The following is a 21,198-nucleotide window of genomic DNA, read 5'->3' as shown; positions in this document are numbered from 1 at the left end:
ACCTGGAGTATTGTGTGCGGTTTTGTTCCCCTTAACTAAGAAAGGATATACTTGTCAAAGAGGGAATGCAGCAAAGGTTCACCTTTTCTGAGATGGCAGGATTGTTGTATGAGGAGAGTTTGGGTTGACTAGGCCCTGTACTCACTGGAGTTTAGAAGAATGAGAGGGGATCTCACTGAAACGTATAAAATTTTGACAGGGCTGGACAGACTGGATGAAGGGATGATGTTTCCTCTGGCTGGGGGGATCTAGAACAAGGGGTCACAGTCTCAGGATACGGGGTAGGCCATTTAGGACTGAGATGAGGAGAAACTTCTTCACTCAGGGGGTGGTGAACCTGTGGAATTCTCTACCACAGAGGCTGTGGAGGCCAAGTCACTGAATATATTTAAGAAGGAAATAGATAGATTTCTAGTCTCTAAAGGCCTGGAATGGGGAGAGAACGGGAGTACGGCGTTGAGATAGAGGATCAGCCATGATCATATTGAATGGTGGAGCAGGCTCAAGGGACCAAATGGCCTACTCCTGCTTCTATTTTCTATGTTTCTAAATGCAAGAAAGAACCAAGAACTTGCATTTATATAGTGCCTTAGGATAAGGCACTATATAAATGCAAGTTCTTGTTCTTTCTTGCAAATCAAGTACATTCAACATTTATTCCAGAACAACACTGACTGAATCAATATCTGCCCCTGTAGGTGTGTTCTTTTCAAACCAGAAATGACATTCGCCGTGAGTGCAGTCCATCATCTCCCGAGACAGACAGCTGCCTACTCTTAAGTGTGTTCCTTGGACTTACCACTATGACGAATTCGATCTTCCAGCAACTCACTCTGCTGGCAAGGGATTCTCCTGCTGAACATCTGGGCAGAGCGGAGGAACATGGCTTCGACAGCTGAACCTTTCAGCAAGGCGATCTGGTCTTCATGGTCCAGCATCTGGAACCCTACGGAGAAAGCAGAGGCAGTATCACCCACACCATCTCTGGCCAACTCCATTACTCCTTATTTCCCAGCTTCAGTGAGGGGCCGGTCAATCTATGGAACAGGCATTCGCCTAGGGAGACATTGGAAGCAGTTAGTAATGGATTCATTCTAATGCAAATTCGATAAGATTTCTTCTAGGAAACAATATTTTGGGATATAATTTATGAGTAAAATTGAGACATGACATGTGGTGAGAGCAGCGTGTTCGGGGAGTACAGATTATTTGGATCTGTGGTTCCCAAGCTCCTCACCCAAAGTTCCAGTTAGCTCTTTAATTGATTGAGGTTGATTGTTCTGATTAATTAACAACTCCACTAAAATTGTATCATGTGACTACCAGGACAGTAGACTTTGATCTTTTCACTGCCGGCAGTTCCTATTTTCCACTCTGGGACACAACATTCCCCAGCCAATAGGAAGTCAGTCTCTAGAATGTGTGTAAGGGACCCCAGTTTAACTCACCTTCTGCTTCCTTCTCCATCCCTGGGTGAAAATCCCTTGGCTTCTGCAAATGTTTTCCTTCATTGTATTTGATCACCGCGTAGTGAATGTGGACCCTGTGTCTCTCCATGGCCTCATGCCTCCCTATCTCTTGTGATCACCACCCTCAACCCTCCAAGATACCTGCGCTCCTCCAATTCTGGCCCCTTGGGCACCCCCGATTTTCATCGCTCCAGGTGCCCAGGCCTATAAACTCTGGAATTTCCTCCCTAATCCTCTCCACCTCTTTCCACCTCTAAGGCACTCCTTAAAACCTACCTCTTTGACCTAGCTGTTGGTCACAGTCCCAATATCTCCTTATATGGCTCAGTGTCAATTTTTGCCTGATTATGCTCCTGTGAACCACCTTGGGACATTTTACTATGTTAAAGGCACTAAGGAAATGAAATTTTGTGATTTTCCAACTTTGTACCCTCCCTGGATATGTGGTGGGAATTTTGTCCGTGGATTTTGCTGCACAGTGGATATCTGAAGAAATGAGAGTCCTCAGTCTCCGAACTTTTACAGGTAAAGGCTTTGCCTGGCTGGTCCAGTCTGCAGTCTTTGAGTCTTTGAGTTTGGACCCCATGTCGACGAGAGAGGTGTGCTAGTTTCTCATCTCTCAGGCAGTCCCTTGGGATTAAGGATGACTTGCTTCCACTCCAGTTTGTTGGGTTCTGAGATGGCCGATAAGTCTAATGCGTGACTTGCAGACTTGGCCACAGGTGGGGCAGGTGGTACTTGAAGGATCGGGGAGATGGGTTGTTAGGTTGTTCGTGCACTCCCGTAGATGCATAGTCCCAACGAAGTCTCTCGATGTGTTCACTGCCTTCCCAAATGAACCTCCTCCGTTTTGGCTGGTCACAAGCCAGGGATTCCCATGAGTCGGGGGGACTTTTGACATCTTTAAGGATGCTTTGAGGACATCCCTAAAGCATTTCCGCTGTTCTCCTGGGAGCCTCCTGTCATGACTGAGTTCAGAGAGGAGCAGTTGCTTTGGGAGTCTGGTGTCAGGCGTACGAATGACATGTCCCACCCAGCGGAGCTAGTTTTGAGTGATTAGCGCCTCGATGCTGGGCAAGTTGGTCTGGGAGAGGGTGCTGCCTTTGGATGGCCTTTTTTGCCACCAGATTTGGAGGATCCTGTGAAGGTCCCACTGGTGGCAATTCTCCAGTGCTTTGAGGTGTTTGCTGTAGGTTATCCAAGTTTCTGAAGCATATCGGAGCCAGGGATCACTGCTGCCTGGTAAACCACAAACTTAACCTTGGGTTTGAGATCCTGGTCCTCAAATACACTTTTCCTCAGTCAGCTAAAGGCTGAGCTGGTACATTGGAGATGGTGAATTCCATCAAGAGGAGGCTCCCAAGTTATGGAAAATGAGGTGTTGTAGTTTAGTGGTGACGTTACTGGAACAGAAACTGATACAGCAGAAAGACCCATTTTCCCCGGCCTACATCCTCCTATCAGTATCACCCCATTCAGAGTTGGGACTCTCCAAAACTGGGCACCATAAATAGAAGATAGTCACTCATAAATTCAATAGGGGAATTCAGGAGAAGTTTCTTTACCCAGAGACCGGTGAGAATGTGGAACTCGCTACCAGATGGAGTGGTTGAGCTGAATACCAGAGATGCATTTAAGGTTGGAAGCTGGATAAACACATGAGAGAGAAAGAAATGGAATGATGTGCTGATAGGGTGAAATGAAGAGAGGTGAGGAGGAGGCTTGTGTGGAAGATAAACACCAGAATAGACCAGCTGGGCTGTAAATACAATGTAATTCCCTCCTAAATCCCACTCCACCCAAAGTCCAAGTCTGTTTATTGTACAATGGACACCTTCCCACACCAACAACCCAAAGAGGACATTAACGTTTTTCCCCTCCTCACTTGAGTAAAATGAGGCAATGTTCTTTCTAATCCCCTTCTCAACATGATATTAATCCTGCTTGATCTTTGAAGATGCCGATTGACCTCAAATCAAATTCTGTATTTTGGAATGATATAATCCTTTTTCAATTTAGATGTTCTCAGTATGTGGGCGTCGCTGGCTTGGCCTATGCCCAGTTGCCGTTGAGGAGGTGGTGGTGAGCTGCCTTCTGGAACTGCTGCAGTCCACGGAGCATAGGTACACCCAGGATGCTGTTAGGAAGGGAGTTCCAGGACTTTGACCCAGCGACAATGGAGGAACAGTGATATATTTCCAAGTCAGGACGGTGTGTGGTTTGGAAGGGAACTTGCGCATGGAATCATAGACTGTACCGCCTTAGGAACAAGCCAATCAGGTTGCACTGGTATTTTTCCCCAAAGGGGCTATTACTTTAAATCCACATTCTTACTCACTATCCACATCCTTTCATATTTTTCTTTCTCGAGCAACTATCTAGTAAAAATTTATGGGTTAATGTTTCACGCCGAATATGACTCTTCTTCAGGGAAATCATATTCGACCTGAAAAGCTAACTCTGGGCGGGACTTTCTGGCCCCACCCACTGTCAGGATCATCCGGTCCCACCGAAAGCCAATGGGCTTTCGGCTGAGCCTCCGAATCTCCCGCAGTGGGTCCCACCATGACGGGGCTGGAAAATCCCGACCTCTGTTTCCCTCTCCACCGATGCTGCCAGACCTGCTGAGTATTTCCAGCATTTTCTCTTTTTATTTCAGATTTCCAGCACCCGCAGTATTTTGCTTTGTATTTAAGAACTTATGGGCTTGGCTTCCACAGTCAGATTATGTCTGAGAATTTCCCACTGCAACCACCCTCTGTTCAATGAAAATATTTCAAACCTCTCCTTTCATCTGTCCGCTATCCTATGGGCGGGGGTCAAATGCATTATGGAAGGGGGCTGTACTCCCCAGGATTTCATCTGCCTAAATCATTCGATTTTAAAACTACTCCTAAATCACAGACGTTCTCTTTGTGAAAACAACTGTTTCACCAAAGTCACTTTAGGGAAGGAAAACTGCTGCCCTTACCCTGTCTGTTGCTACAAGGATGTGTTTTTTTAAAAATTTCTAATGCCTTTTTTTCTGGCTGAGTTTTAATACACTGTAATCCTATTAAGATAATAGAAAGACTGCCAGCCAACTATACAACTTGCATTCCATCCCCGAGTGTTGTGAAAAGGAACAGACTCTCAAACACCCCACAGCGAGCATGGAAGACCCCACACTTTCACACTATTACTCTTCAAATGTTCCCGAGATGAGACATCAAAAATTTTATTCCCTGTTCTACAACACAATGAGTACAGTAAACATGGTAAGCAAATTCCTCTGGAGTATACAGCCAGCAAGGCTTTTTTAAAGAACTGTTTCTACCAAGTCAGAGCAGAGACCAGAAGATATACTGAAAGGCTGCAAGATCCAGATCTCTCTATCTCTCTCTGAAGTACTGAGCATGGATATTGAGTCTGAGAAGAGGAATCTATTGCAAACCAAGATCTCTTGGGTGAAAATGTGGAAACCTGCTCTGTACAGCTACACCCAGGAAGACAACTGAACAAAACGGCTGCAATGTGGAGTCAACGCATATTCCTTTCTTTACTTTCTGCACAAATAGTAAAATATCTTTCAGCCTATCACCTTATTCTACCATCTGTACTAGACTGTGTATGAATGGTGGTCGCAATTTACCTAGGTTTTTTTTTAAATTTGGGAAGTAGCGTCAGTAAACGTATCTTCTTCTTTGATTTGAACTCAGGTAACTTGTCTGATTAATTCTTTACGGGCAGCATTTTATGTCCTGAGGATGGGCGCGTGCCCAACCCAATCAGGCGTAAAATAGCGCGCGATGACGTTGGGTGAATGTCCCCACATTATCGCACATTCGCCGACAATTAAGAGGCCTATTAAGGCCATTAAGGTATTAATTAAGTGCGATTTTTCGCTGCCCATCCAACATTCCGGTTGGCGGGTGGGCGAATCGGCCAGGCAGCCTTTGGATTTTTGAGGAAACCTCATCCGTGGGCGGGATGAGGTTTCCGAGATTAATTTTTTTTAAAAATGCGTTTGACAGGATTTTTATAATCTATATGTTCATGTGAGTGAGTCTGGTGTGTGGACATTATTTTCCTGTATTTCCAAACCTTTATTTCATGGTTTTAAATTCTCCAGCTCCCTGAGGCAGCTCTGTGCTTTCAGGGAGCTTTCAGTGCGTACTCCCCCGTGCCTGTGCTCGCCCTCCTCCCACCCCCACCCCGGCAGTACTGGACTTTTCGGCGCGCGCTATTAATTGGCCAGGTCAGGAGCCAATCGTGGGTGGCAACCCGTTTCCAGGCCACTCCCGAGTCCGCCCACCATGCCTGCCCGGTGACCCAAAAATCCTGCCCTATAATCTGAAAGTGTATATGGTGGGACTCCTGTAGTATTGGCAAAGCACATCCTCGCTAAAATCACAACAAAACCTTGTTACAGCCAGACCTGGAGTGGTTCAGTTCTTCAGTTATACAGGGCATTGGTGAGACCGCACCTCGAATACTGGGTGCAGTTTTGGTCTCCTTATTTAAGGAAGGATGTAAATGCATTGGAGGTGGTTCAAAGGAGGTTTATTAGATTGATACCTGGGATGAGTGGGTTGTCTTATGAGGAAAGGTTGGACAGACTGGGCTTGTTTCCACTGGAGTTTAGAAGAGTGAGGGGTGATTTGATTGAAGTGTATAAGATCCTGAACGGCCTTGACATGGTGGGTGTGGAAAGGATGTTTCCTCTTGTGGGTGAGTCCAGAACTAGGGGGCACTGTTTTAAAATTAGGGGTCGCCCTTTTAGGTCAGAGATGAGGAGAATTTTTTTCTCTCAGAGGGTTGTGCAACTTTGGAATTCTCTGCCTCAGAAGGCGATGGAGGCGGGGTCATTGAATGTTTTTAAGGCAGAGGTTGATGGATTCTTGTTAGGCAAGGGAATCAAAGGTTATCGGGGTTAGATGGGAATGTGGAAATCAAAACACAAGAAGATCAGCCATGATTTTATCGAGGGGCCGAATGGTGTACTCCTGTTCCTATTTCTTATGTTCTTATGAATTAGAGGAGTCATTTTTTACCCCTCCTCATGTGGTTGAAACACTGGGTATATATATATGTGGCTCCAGGCCCCACACAGCCAAGTGGTTGCCTCTTAACTACCCGCTGAAGCAGCCTCAGTCGCATCAAAAATAGGAAGCAACCCATTACCACCCTCTCGGGGGCTTTGAGGGTTTGGACAGCAGATGCCAAGCGTACCAGCAAACCCCACTTCTCAAGAATGAATAGAACTGAAAAATCAAGTCACTTACCGGGCAGTTTTTTGGTGAATTCAACAAGCACCTGAACGTGGCTCGTGGCTGTTTCAGTGAGGAGTAGGAAGTTTTCCTCAGCGCTGCTTCGCTGCTGCAGCTGCAGAGAAAGATAAAGAACAGTCAACGCTGACTGTAGCGTCCAATATCATTCATGTTTCCCTGGGGATGGTGGGAACACCCCAGGACTGTCGCGCAGATTTGTTAAAAATTAAACTTTGGAAATTACTGAAGATTTTTTTTGTACGTCTCCTTCTTCCACTTTTACTAGGTTGGAGCCTGGGTCAGTAAATAGGAATCTAACACTATCCAGCCTCTTCTGTTATCCACACTGGGGTTATAACGCTCTAGGCACCTTTTTTTTTCTATTCGGTCATGGGTCTGGGCATCACTGGCCATCCCTAGTTGCCCTTGAGAAGGTGGTGGTGAGCTACCTTCTTGAACCGCTAGCAGTCCATGTGGTGTAGGTACACCCATGGTGCTGTTAGGGAGGGAGTCAGGATGGTGATTGGCTTGGAGGGGAACTTTCAGGTGGCGGTGTTCCCATGTATCTGCTGTCCTTCTATGTGGTAGAGGCTGCTGGTTTGGAAGGTGCTGTTGAAAGAGCCTTGGTGAGTTTCTGCAGTGCATCTTGTAGATGGAACACACTGCTGCTGCTGTGCGTCGGTGGTGGAGAGACTGAATGTTTAAGGCAGTGGATGGGGTGCCAATCAAGCGGGGTGCTTTGTCCTAGATGGTGTCAAGCTTCTTGAGTGTTGTTGGAGCTGCACTCATCCAGGCAAGTGGAGGGTATTTCATCACCCTCCTGACTTGTGCCTTGTAGATGGTGTGTCGGATTATCACGATGACATAATCCTTGGGCTTATTATTGTACATGACACAGGGCATCAATCACTCATAAGGAATTGGATAAACACATTGTGGGTCTATTTATTAAGAGTGGGCACATGAGAACAGTTAAACATGGGTATAAAGCTCATAGACATCAGAGCTGTGTGCGTGCTCTGCTCAAAGCAAAAGTGAAACTAAGACTGAATCACATGACACACTTCCCTCCCAGTGATGCCATGCTGATATCCCTTAAAGGCACATTTGGGGAGTCAGCAGATGAGTTACTCATTCTGTGACCCAGGCGGGGGTGTAGGACTGCAGAGCCCATTCTGTAACCACACTGAGAGTGGGGATTGGACTATAATATTACAGGGCCCATTCTGTATCCCATGCTCCCAACTTTATTTCAATAGATAACAGCTCTAAATTGAGATCACTCTAAGAGGAACAGAACATGTTGGTAATTCTTAACATTCCAGTTCAATGTTGCTGTTGGATTGATAAGAAGCACAAATGAATCTTACATTTCGAAATGTAGCACCCCTGAAAACACATTTTTAAAAAATTCTTTCACGGGATGTGGGTGTCGCTGGCTGGGCTAGCATTTTTACTGCCCATCCCTAATGGCCCTTGAAAAGGTGGTGGTGAGCTGCCTTCTTCAACCGCTGCAGTCTATGTGGTGTAGGTACACCCACAGTGCTGTTAGGGAGGAGCCTGGAAACTGGGAGTGCAAGAACAGCCTGGGGTGACACTCACCAGTGAAATCCAACGCTGAACCCTGACCCTCATGGAGTTCATGGGTCAGTGGGAGGTGCAACTTATTTGCTAGGGGACAAGTGGGTACGAGTGCATTGTTGGCACCAACCTGCCCCATGCCAGTCGAAATTCGGCCACTCACCCACCTCTAGAGGAAGGAGTGGAGCCCAAGATTGTTCCCTTTGACTTTCTCCTCTCCCCCATCCAGATTTCAGCACTCCTCTAATCATTGACCCAATTAGGACCAGTCCCCAAAGGTGGGTGGTGCCTGCATGTGTCCTTATTTGGTGGAGCCAGTACACCTCATTTCAGTGCTATTTTGTGGAAACTTGCTGTGTTCAGATTGCCAACATAACAATGGGGATTACACTTCAAAAGTCACTCATTGGATGTAAAGTGTTTGGAACTTCCTCGAATGTGATCAGGTGCTATATAGATGCAAATTTGTCACTTGACTGAAGTATTGAGGTTGGAGGGACCATCTTTCAGGTAAGAGATCAAAGCCTTGTCAATTGGTGTGGCCAATTTAAGGAGTTCTCTAGATGTTCTAGCTAATATTCTCCCCACTGTTTGTGTGAACTTGGCTGCATAAAAATGGACTCTGTATCAGTTTTGTCCATATAACAAAAATCAAGTAGGCTTCAAAAAAGACACCCAATTCATCAACTTCTGGGATGTAATGAGGAGGTGGGAGGCACTAAACGGATGCAGGCTTGTCCTTTCAATACTTACTAGTTTCCTGGTCACCTCTTGAGGGATTCGATATTTGGAAAAGGCATCGAGTATGTGCCTCAGGAGATCTTGTTGCTTCTGTGTGAATTCTATTTTGTGCTGGAGGTGACAGAGACAGGGATACATGATCAAAACCTCAACTCAAACGTCAAACAAAGAATGGCTTTGGTTTGGCTGGACAATCGTCCTGTAGCATTACTGCAGTGTAAAATCAGTGCTCAGTTTACCAGTAATTTGAGGCCTGTGTGGTGAGTGGAGTGTATCTGGGAGGGACAGATGAGTTTGCATCTATGCTTCCCAAATCTCTCCACCATGTCTGGGTCTGTTGTAACTCTTTCAGAGTTAAAACAATTAACTAAATTAACAAAATAAGGGATAAATCAAGCACAGCCCCTAAGTCAGGTCAGCTGTAAAATCAAGGAAATGGGTCTGTTGTAGATGCATTGATAGAGATTGACCACTGTGATTGGTCAGCTCCATTATCATTGTATCATGTGACTACCAGTATGGCGGAAGGTAAACTAGATGTACATTGGGCTTGTTATATCTAACCATGCCTATGTTCCTCAATCATCTGCATTAAAAGAGCTATGCATGATAAAATAATGAGTCATTTATAATAGCAGTTATTGAAAATATAACACAAAGGAATGTCAAACTCTCTCCCACATAAAGCTGCCTGTTCTAGCTCAGTTAATCATTTGAAATATCAGATCAATAGATTTTTGTTGGACAGGGCCTTCCAGGATTATGGAGCCAAGATGGGTGGATGGAGTTAGGCTCTAGATAGGCCATGATCTCCTTGTATGGCAGAACAAGCTAAGGGGGCAGAATGGCCTCCTCCTGTTCCCAAATTAACTGAAGAAAATGGATCCGTGTGGGGAAACCCCATGAGAGCAACCCCAGGGCCAGGGTTTAACTGTGTCTCTATTCACCGGCCAGAAAGTCAAGGGCGAGACTGCCTCTGCCAGCCTTGGTAGCCATGGCTGAATTTTACGTGGTTCAGGCAATTAGTTGTCTGTAGTTGTGGCTTCTGGGTCCTCTCATGAGCTCCAAGAGCTGCTGGCCAATGGAGGACCGACAGCTCTTCAGACCCAACAGCGCCACTGGGAGAAATGGCCACTGCTGGAACCGCAGTCAGGCCTTGAATCAAAAGCATTGATGCAGGTTCAAGCTCACTCGGTCCCGATGACGGGGGCTTGGGGGCAGCGATGGGAAGACCAGGTGGGGTTCTTCAAGAGTTAATCCATTGCCCAATCAGGAGCCCACAGCCTCGCCATGTGTCATACCCATCACGTCTTGTAAAATAGTCAAGGGCACAAGGGAGGTGGGCCACCCACCACCTCCCCTGCCTCTGAGGCAGGAAGGTGACAAGCACAGCAACCCCCACCATCCGCCAGATCTTAGCACCCCCCCCACGGCCCACCACCCACCTGCCAGATCGCTCCCGGGGACAGGGAATCTGGCCCAGGTGTCAATAAAATCAAGACAACTGTTAAAGACTGCGACTATAATGGCAGCATACCTGATCGGCGCCAAGAGTTGGTTATGTATCCCAGTTGTTCAATCATGCCCCGGGTTACAGTCTCCCACAGCCAGATTCCCACTTCTGCCCACTCGCTTGGTACCGGACCAGCTCAATTGTCAGACATGGAGCAAGTTTGGAAACTCCAATTACAACGTTGGCATTCTCATTGACTGAGCTTCCACATTCCCGGAGTTCTCTGGGCCTGAGGTGCCCACTTTGGGGCTCCCGTTCATCACACTGGTCTAGAACATGGGGTCACAGTGTCAGGATAAGGGGTTGGCCATTTTATACCCAAAAGGAGGAGAAATTTCTTGACTCAGGAGAGTTGTGAATCGTTGGAATTCTCTACCCCAAAGGGTTGTGAATGTTTGATCTTTGAGTACACTCATAGCTCCGATGGACAGATCTTTTGTTCTCTCAGGAATGAAGAGATATGGAGAGTGGGCAGGAAAGTGGAGCTGAGGTCGAAGGTCAGCCATCATCATATTCAATGGCAGAGCAGGCTCGAGGGGCCAAATGGTCAACTGCTCCAATTTACGTTCTTTCTCACACACCCCACAACCTCAGCCCTTTTTGAAACCAGACCCATTTTGTTTTCAGTGCTTGCTTGGAAAAATATAACCTGAATGGCACATTACAAAGGGAAAACCTTGAGTATTATTACTTTGTTGTATCTCGTTGTGGATGTCACCTGTTTGGAGTCCACTCCGTCAACAGTCTCCCTGCTGGGCTGCTCTGCAGGCAGCGTTGGGTTTTTCCTCAGTCGTTTTGACTTGCACTGAATTTCTGTTAATAAACCTGGAAGCACAGAACGGCATCCTAATGGCGTTACACGGTCTACAGGAAGGATTCGATGTTCTCTGCGCTGTAACCCCCAGCTCATCAGCAATGCTTCAATTTCAAACCCCTCCAGAGCCTCGCTCACCCCTACCTCAGTCACCTCATCCCCTCCAAGCCCACATCGCCAAGACCTCTGTGCTCATCTAATTCTGGCCCCTTGAACATCCCCGATTTTAACCGCTCCACCATTGACGGCCGTGCCTTCAGCTGCCTGGCCCTAGACTCTGGAGTTCTCTTCCTAAACCTGTCCGCCTCTCTCTCCTCCTTTAAGACGCTCCTTAAAACCTACCTCTTACTGATATCTCTCGATGTGGCTCAGCGTGTCAGACTTTGTCTGCTAACTCTCTTGCGAAGCGGCTTTGGACATTTTAGTAAGGTGCTATATAAACACTGGTTTATGTTGTTCGAAAAGTATTCCTCCTCCTCCTCAGGGCCAGAGAGCGGTCAGTAAGGAAAGCATTTCCTCACCTCATACTGTTGAGGCCCGACCACGAGAACAGTTCGATTCCCTCACCAACTCACGCGAGAGGGCACAATACTCGCCCAATTTGTACTGGAACTGAAAACTGCCCTCTGCTGTTCTCTGATAAAAATTCTGACAATAAACACATCCATTCGTTTAACCCTGTTAACTGGTTGAGACTGCAGCTTAACAACAACAACTTGCATTTATACAGTGCCTTTAACGTAATAAAACGCCCCGAGGTGCTTCACAGGAGTGTTCAGATTGAAACTGAGCCAAAGGAGGGGATATTAGGACAAGTGACCAAAAGCTTGGTCAAAAATAGGTTTTAAGAGGGGTTTTATAGGAGGAGGAGAGAGAGGTAGAGAAGTTCAGGGAGGGAATTCCAGAGGTTAGGGCCCAGGCAGCCCATGGCTGATTAAAATTAGAGAAACTCAAAAAGTCAGAATCAGAAGGATCTTGGAAGGTTGTGGGGCTGGGCGCAGTTACAGAGATAGGGAGGGATGAGGCCATGAAGGGATTTGAACATGAGGATTAGCACTTTAAATCTGAGACAGTGCTTAAGCAGGAACCAACGGAGGTCAGTGAGCACAGTGGGTGATGGGTGACAGGAGCGAGTTAGCAGATGGGTAGCAAAGTTTCGGATGAGGTGAGGGGTATAGAAGGTAGAGGGCGGGAAGCTGGTCAGGAGGCTGCAGGAGTACTCGAGTCCTTACAATACTTATAAATAACAGTGATGTTCAATTCATGCGCAACTTGAGCAGCCCAGCTTGGAGATCAATGTTTCCATTATGAAGAGCCTGGAATAGCACCCACCTCACTCATCGCGCCATTGTGATCCGACACGGGGTTTAATGTAACCTAGCCTGCATCAAGCTTCCAGCCCCTGCTTAGTACCTGACCTTTAAACCTTGCTGGAAATTAAGTCTCAACTCTGCCGAGCTTTTAACGAAATGTCACTTCAAACTGACAAGATGGCCACTGTCAGAGCTTTCAACTCAAGAGTTGCATTTTATTCATCTAACAGCAAGAGGTAAAAGTGATATTTACTAATGCTGGTGCAGAGGGTGACAGAAGAGTGATTGACTCAATCTGGTCCCGCCTAGTCACAGTATTTGGGGGCAATTTTCAGGTGAAAATGTCGGTGTTAAATGGGAGGGAGGGAGATGAAAGACCGAAAATTGGGGTCTTAACGCCCCAGTAAAACCTGCCAATCAGCCAGGAAAGGAAACAGAGCCAGGATAACATCTCCCCCTACAGGTTACCAGACTCATCTCTTCTCTTACAACCCTCTCAACTCAGGAATTTAAAAGTCCCTTTTGTAGCTGTAAGAGGAGTCAAGGGACATTGGGGTTGAATTTGTTCCTCAAGTAAATAGGCAAAAGTGAACAATTTTGTGGGTGTGGTCCCAAGGCTGCCAGGAAAACGCCAAAGGCACTAGTCTTTGTTGATTTTCAGACGCCCAAAATGGCCGTCTAAGCCAGGCTCCAGTGTTGTACGCTCCTCTAGCTCAGGGCAATGTCAAGATGACACTCGTTTCTAAGAGTGCAACAGGCGTATTTTACAGATGTTTTTAAATATTTCTGTAGTCTCAATGGCCAGAATTTCCCAGCCCCTCACACCGGTGGGGTCTTCCGGTCCCGCCAATGTGAGCGGAGGTTTCAATGGCTCACAGGCCCGCCGCGGGGGAACCCGCCACCAGTGGGGGGACATGGAAAATTCCGGCCAAAATGCCTGCACTCGTGCTTACAGCTCAGCTTCTGTGACGTCTGTTTGCTTTGCTCTGAGTCCACACCCAGTCTTAACCAATCAAGCACGGTGAGCATAGAACAGTTACCAGACACGGAACAATTCAACAACTGAACAAAACATTCAGGAATCCAAGGTTTCCCTGGTACGAAAATGGTCCAGCACAAATTTTAAATTCAGTTATTTTTTAAAGTTCATGTGGAGCCGGAAAGAGCTGAACAGAGGCTCTCCGACATAGATACAGCAGGTCTATAGTTAGAAAAGGCTCTCTAAAGAAAAAATACCCTGTGGCTCAGTGGTTAACACTCTCAACTCTGGGTCAGGAAATCCTGTATTCAAATCCCACTCCAGAGACTTGAACACATAATCCAGGCTGAGACTGAGTGCAGCACAGAGGGACTGCTGCACTGTCAGGGAGCGAGTAAAATCAGAAAATGAGGGAAATACTCAACAGGTCAGGCAGCATCTGCAGAAAGAAACAGAGTTAATCTTTCAGATTGGTGACCCTCCATCACAAAAGGATTTTTCCTGCATTTTCTGTTTGTATTTCAGATTTCCAGTATCTGCAGTAGTTTGCTTTTGTAGAACTGAGGGAGTGTTGCGCTGTCAGAGGGACAGTACTTGAGGGACTGCTGCGCTGTCAGAGGGACAGTACTGAGGGAGTGCTGCGCTGTCAGAGGGACAGTACTGAGGGAGTGCTGCACTGTCAGAGGGACAATACTGAGGGAGTGCTGTACTGTCAGTGGAACAGTACTGAGGAAGCACAGCCCAGTCAGAGGGACAGTACTGAGGGAGCGCTGCACTGTCAGAGGGACAGTACTGAGGAAGCACAGCCCAGTCAGAGGGACAGTACTGAGGGAGCGCTGCACTGTCAGAGGGACAGTACTGAGGGAGCGTTGCACTGTCAGAGGAACAGTACTGAGGGAACACAGCACTGTCAGAGGGTCAGTACTGAGGAAGTGCTGCACTGTCAGAGGGACAGTACTGAGGGAGCGCTGCACTGTCAGAGGGACAGTACTGAGGGAGCGCTGCACTGTCAGAAGGACAGTACTGAGGGAGTGCTGCACTGTCAGAGGGTCAGTACTGAGGGACCGCTGCACTGTCAGAGGAACAGTACTGAGCAAGTGCTGCACTGTCAGAGGGACAGTACTTAGGGAGCGCTGCACTGTCAGAGGGACAGTACTGAGGGAGTGCTGCACTGTCAGAGGGACAATACTGAGGGAGTGCTGTACTGTCAGTGGAACAGTACTGAGGAAGCACAGCCCAGTCAGAGGGACAGTACTGAGGGAGCGCTGCACTGTCAGAGGGACAGTACTGAGGAAGCACAGCCCAGTCAGAGGGACAGTACTGAGGGAGCGCTGCACTGTCAGAGGGACAGTACTGAGGGAGCGTTGCACTGTCAGAGGAACAGTACTGAGGGAACACAGCATTGTCAGAGGGTCAGTACTGAGGAAGTGCTGCACTGTCAGAGGGACAGTACTGAGGGTGCGCTGCACTGTCAGAGGGACAGTACTGAGGGAGCGCTGCACTGTCAGAAGGACAGTACTGAGGGAGTGCTGCACTGTCAGAGGGTCAGTACTGAGGGACCGCTGCACTGTCAGAGGAACAGTACTGAGCAAGTGCTGCACTGTCAGAGGGACAGTACTGAGGGAGCGCTGCACTGTCAGAGGGACAGTACTGAGGGAGCGCTGCACTGTCAGAGGGACAGTACTGAGGGAGCACAGCACTGTCAGAGGGACAGTACTGAGGGAGCGCTGCACTGTCAGAGGGACAGTACTGAGGGAGTGCAGTACTGTCAGAGGGACAGTACTGAGGGAGTGCTGCACTGCTGGAGCTGCTGTCTTTCAGAGGAGATGTTAAATCGCAGCTGTGTTTGCCTGCTCAAGTGGGTGTGAAAGGTCCCATAGTTTTTTGAAGAAGAATAGGGCAGTTCCACCTCGTGTCCTGGACAATATTTATCCCTCAGCCAACATCACCAACACAGTTATTTGGCCATTTACCTCATAACTGTTTATGGGCTCTTGCTGTGCAATGTTCCCTCAATTCTACATTGGGCATGTCAGCCTAAACCTCAGGCTCAAGTCTCTGGGCGTGGGACTCAATCCCACAACATCCTGGTTTAAGTGAGAGGGCTGCTGACTGGGCCCCATTGTTAAGATGGAATGTCTTCTTTCCTAGCCTTCTGAAACCCCTAGTGATATTAGATACCAGGGATCTATGGGCCATAAATTGGTGGGATTTAAAATGTACCCTACACTCCCCACCCCAAAAGGCCACCCTAGGGTATCTCAGCTTCAGTAATAAATTGAGTGGAAGTTCCATCCTGTAAACTCATTTCAAGGGCAGGTTTTTGCCCAATGGGTTGGAACCCTGATGGTGGGGTCAAATAGGGGTCACACCCCGCAGCACTTGGGGAACAGTCACCCGCAGTGGTTTTCCCTGAATTGGTCAATTTGTGGCCTGCAGGCGGGTTCGCTGTCTAATTGAGAATGCTGGGCAGATTCTCAAAAGTGGAGGCCAATAGGAGGCACTCCAGCACCACCGAAGGAGATGAAGCCTGCAGTTTAGGTAAAGGGGGAGAGAGGGGACATGTCTATTCTGAGGCACTTGCTCTCCAACTTTTTAAACTTTTAAGTTTAAAAGTAGAACCAGTAGCCTGCCACCATTGGTGGAAGGGGTCCCCCTCCACAGAGCAGCCTGTGGCTGCAGCTGTAACCAAGCAGGCTTGGGGGGTGGGGGGTGGTGAGGGGCTTCAATTGCTTGCCTGAAGTGCTGGCGCCCGCCCTAGTCTGCCTCCAGCAGGCCACCTCCAGGCAGCTGGCTGGCCTAGATCCTGACACCTTGGTTGGGAGGGGGGTTTCCTGGTCAACAGGGAAATTTCAGGCAGCCTCTACCAACAGACTTTAACCGGTAATTTGATTGGTAAGGGGATCAAAGGTTACTGGGAGAAGGCGGGAGAATGGGGTTGAGAAACTTATCAGCCATGACTGAATGGCGGAGCAGACTCGATGGGCTGAATGGCCTAATTTCTGCTCCTATGTCTTATGGTCTTATGGCCTTTACCTTTGCTCAGTTGGTTACCTGCCACTTGCAGCCAATGGCCCAGGTTCAGGGTGGTGGCAGCCAGCCAGCTCCCAGGCTGGTGTTGCAGGGTTTCCCGACCCACCCAACCCCGTGCTCGCCCCTATGTGGGGCTAAGAATCCTGCCCCGCATTTCAGTGCCAGTTACAATTTTTATCCTGTTGGCCTGTGACCAGATTTTTTTTTTTCTGAATTTACTGTGTTCTGCTATCTTTGGAATTGCAGGCTCAGGTTTACAATCGCAATCACTTTTATAACATAACGTAATGGCTAGACTGCAATAAGGTTTATTGTTACAGTGATGACGGTATGTGACAGTCCGTGCGACAACTTGTATTGAGCAACTGGCGCTGAGGTTTAAGATCAGTTATGAGCTGGTGCAGTTAGCGAATCTCTCCTTAATGGGCCTACATTGGTTCCCTTGCAATGTGCAGACAGCCACAAAGATGACTTTTCTCAGAGCGCCGGTCACGGCCGCCCTATCGGAGCGCCGGTCACGGCCGCCCTATCGGAGCGCCGGTCACGGCCGCCCTATCGGAGCGCCGGTCACAGCCGCCCTATCAGAGCGCCGGTCACAGCCGCCCTATCAGAGCGCTGTAACCGTTCAATGGAACCTCTTCCCATTTCGTGTCTCTGGTTTGATTCGGATGGCCCACTGAAAATAGCACAAACAGCAGACTCCCGCTTTATTCTCCTTGCATTTGGTCACAATAAGTGGCCATACTGAGGAGGCAAAACCATTGAATCTATTTTCATTTTGTGATTAAGGAGAGATTTTCAATAAGAAAAGAAAATTCCAGGGTTGACATTAAAGAATTGGTTCAGAGAAAGTGTAAACTTTGTTCCCACCGACCCTTTACTGCATTAGGTTTAATGTATTTCCTGGTATGTTAATCGGATCCAAGCCAGTTGGTGAAACCAAAACCAAGACACAGCTTTTCTTTATTGAGAGAGTTTATGACCTGTTCAGTCTCACAGCTCTCCTCAACCCAGTGTCCCAGCCCGATCAGTTGTGTGTTCAAAGACAATTAATACCCAGTGCTTGTTTCTCTTAACCTCAACAATGTAATTGACATTAGCATACCTTAAAAATATATAATAGACAAGTCATTAACGAGGTACGTGGTGAGGAGGATGCAAAGAGGCTGCAGAGGGATATAGCCAGGCTGGATGAGTGGGTATGAACATGACAGATGGACTATAATATGGCGAAGTCTGAAGTTATCTACTTTGGTAGCAAAAATAAAAAAGAATATTTTTTGAATGCTGAGAGACTGGGAAATGTTTGCATTCAGATGGATTTGGGTGTCCTTATACATGAATAACAGAAAGTTAATGCAGGTACAGCAAGAAATTAAGATGACAAATGGCATGTTAGCTTTTGTTACAAATAGGATTGAGTTTAAGAGTAAAAAAGCCTTGCTGAACTTATACAAGGCATTGATGAGGCCACACCTATGTGCAGTTTTGGTCACCTTAACTAAGGAAGGACATACCTGCTCTACAGGGAGGGCCCACGAAGGTTAACTAGGCTGATCACTGGGATGGGGGGATTTTACTATGAGGAGAGATTGAGTAGACTGGATTCATAGAGGAGGTGGTGGCACAGTGGCATTGTTACTGGGCTAGTATTCCAGAGCCACAGGGTAATCCTCTGGGAACCCAGGTTCAAATGCCACCACAGCAGATGGCGATATTTGAATTCAATAAGAAATCTGGGATTAACGATGACCACGAAACCATTGCCGATTGTTCTAAAAACCCATTCGGTTCACTTAGGGAAGGAAATCTGCTGTCGTTGCCTGGTCTGGCCTACATGTGCCTCCAGACCCACCGCAATGTGGTTGACTTTTAAATGCCCTCTGAACAAGGGCAATTAGGGATGGACAATAAATGCTGGCCAAGCCAGCGACGCCCACATCCCTTGATGGAACAAAAAATAACCCTGGAGTTCAGAAGAATAAAAAAGTGATTTCATTTAAACACATAAAATTCTTAAGGGACTTGACAGGGTAGATGCTGAGAAAATGTTTCCCTGGCTGGGGAATCCAGAACATGATGTAATATAATCTTATAGATTTTTGAAGGGAATGATGAGATATGGGGAGAGTGCAGTAAGGTGGAGTTGAGTTAGAAGTTCAGCCATGATCTTGTTGAAGGGCGGAGCAGACTTGAAGGGATGACTGGCCTGTTCCTGCTCCTATTTCTTATGCACTTATGTGTGCTTTAAGGGGATCTAGGCCACTTTAGCAGTAACAAGACTTAATCACGTTGCATGGAACAGGAGTCATGTGTAGGGGTGACAGGATCCCTTCCCTGAAAGGCTTTAGTGACTCCTTGAGTTTGATGGTCAGTTTTCTGGCACCAAACCAAAAATGACCAGATCTGTTGACTTTAATTTCATAACTTGCTATAACCTCATGACCCTAATTTTTAATCACAAGATGTGGACGTTAACTTTTAAGGTAAAGAATGTTAAGCAGAAATGAGACTGGGCCTGCCCTCCTACAGAGAGGCCCGAAATTCAACTTGCAATGTCTTCAGGACATCCCAAAGTGCCTTACAGCCAATGAAATGCCCTCGCTGTTTTAAACAGTGTTTTACACAGCGAGTTGTTCTAATCTGGAATGCGCTGCCTGCAGTGGAAACAGATTCAATAGTAACATTCAAAAGATAATTGGATAAACGCTTGAAGGGGAAAAGATTGTAGAACTAGGGAGAAAGAGTAGGGAGAGTGTTACTAATTGGAGAGCTCTTCCAAACAAGCGACAGGCACACTGGGCCGAACAACCTCTCAAACTGTGGTCTGTGCCCCTGTTATCTTTCGACTTGACTATTCCAATGCTCTCCTGGCCAGTCTCCCATTTTCCACCTTCTATAAAATTGTGCTCAGCCAAAACACTGCTGTCCATGTCTTAACTGCCCCAAAAACTCATTTACCCTTCACCCCCCACGCTCCACTGTTTCCCCATTCGACTACGCACAATCTTAAAATCTTCACCTTTTTCAGGTGTCGGTCAGCTCAGTTGACCAGAGTGTGGTGCAGAATGACTCTAATGGCACGGGTTCAATCCCTGTACTGGAGGCCTGCCTCCTCCCCTTGCCCCATGCTTGTGGAGTGATGCCCCTCAAGCTGTATATAACCAATTGTCTCTCTCTAATGGAGAGGGATGCCTATGGTCCTTTGTGAACTATGGTTAATTATCGGCACTTTTATTTTCAACTCCATTCATGCATCCCTATCTGTGTAGTCTTTTCCAGTCCTACAATCCTTCGGGATTTATACGGTCCCCCAATTCTGGCCTTCTGAACAATCCCTGATTTTAATTGCTCCACCATTGGTGGCTGTGCCTTCAGCTGCCAAGACCCCCAAGCTCCAGTATTCCCTCCCTAAACCTCTTCACCACTCTCATTCTCTTTCCTCATTTAAGACGCTCCTTAAAATGAACTCTTCTATCAAGATTCTGATCATTTGTCTTAATATCTCCTTAATGTGGGTCAGTGTCCAATCTTGTTTGAGGGGGTTTGTGCCTTCAGTTGACTAGGCCCGAGGTTCTGGAATTCCTTTGACAAACCTCTCACCTCTTTATCCTCTTAAGAATCACCTTAAAATCTACCCCTTTGACCAAGCTTTTTGTCACCTGTCCTAATGTTTCCTCCTTTGGTTCGGTCTCAGTTTATTTTGTCAGATTGTGTCCCTGTGAAATTGTTATGTTAAAGGTGCGTTAGAAATGCAAGTTCTTGTTGACCTGTCCAAGGAGGTTTCTTTGGGCATGTTTGGATTTTTTGAGTTGAATGCGTCCGGATACTTACACTCGGCCAGCATCCCTACTTCCTTACACTTCCTCAGGCGACACTCCTGGCACCTCCGTCTCATGTACATGTCCATCTCACAGTTCCCTCCATTCTTACACTTATACACCGCATTCTTAGTGATGCTGCGACGGAAGAATCCTGTGTGGGGGGGGTTGTAAAAAGAAGAAAACTCAGTAACATGTGGCATGGACAGTCCGTGCGAGTTCACCTAAATTCATGTAAACAGAAGTTCATTAAAATTAAATCAAATTAAATAGGAACAAGGCAGTCACTTTTATTCATTATTCATTGACGGGATGTGGACATCGCTGACTCGGCCAGCATTTATTGCCCTTGGGAAGGTGGTGGTGAGCTGCCTTCTTGAACCGCTGCAGTCCATGTGGTGTAGGTACACCCACAGTGCTGTTAGGGAGGGAGTTCCAGGATTTTGACCCAACGTGAAGGAATGGTGATATATTTCCAAGTCAGGGTGGTGAGTGGTTTCGAGGGGAACTTTCAGGTGGTGGTGTTCCCATCTATCTGCTGCCCTTGTCCTTCTAGATGGCAGTTGTCATGGGTTTGGAAGGTGCTGTCTAAGGAGCCTTGGTGAGTTTCTGCAGTGCATCTTCTGGATGATACACACTGGTGCTACTGTGCATCGGTCGTGAGGGAGTGAATATTTGTGGATGG

At 47.1% G+C, this 21,198-nt stretch overlaps 1 protein-coding gene across 1 annotated transcript in view; it reads right to left on the bottom strand.

Moving 5' to 3' along the window:
* nr1h4 (nuclear receptor subfamily 1, group H, member 4) overlaps positions 1 to 21,198 on the bottom strand; it is a 97,383-nt gene that overhangs the window by 28,961 nt on the left and 47,224 nt on the right. The window contains exons 4-8 of the mRNA XM_078567669.1: positions 20,527 to 20,667; positions 11,245 to 11,378; positions 9,053 to 9,151; positions 6,734 to 6,833; positions 800 to 946 (exon numbers count right to left, since the gene is read on the bottom strand). Coding sequence (XP_078423795.1) covers positions 800 to 946; positions 6,734 to 6,833; positions 9,053 to 9,151; positions 11,245 to 11,378; positions 20,527 to 20,667 — 621 coding nt within the window. The remainder of the gene's footprint in view (positions 1 to 799; positions 947 to 6,733; positions 6,834 to 9,052; positions 9,152 to 11,244; positions 11,379 to 20,526; positions 20,668 to 21,198) is intronic.

The sequence above is a fragment of the Cetorhinus maximus genome, chromosome 22, assembly GCF_964194155.1.
Source record: "Cetorhinus maximus chromosome 22, sCetMax3.hap1.1, whole genome shotgun sequence".
Taxonomy (NCBI): domain Eukaryota; kingdom Metazoa; phylum Chordata; class Chondrichthyes; order Lamniformes; family Cetorhinidae; genus Cetorhinus; species Cetorhinus maximus.
Note: the sequence above shows the minus strand (reverse complement) of the source record. Positions and strands in the feature narration are given on the sequence as shown.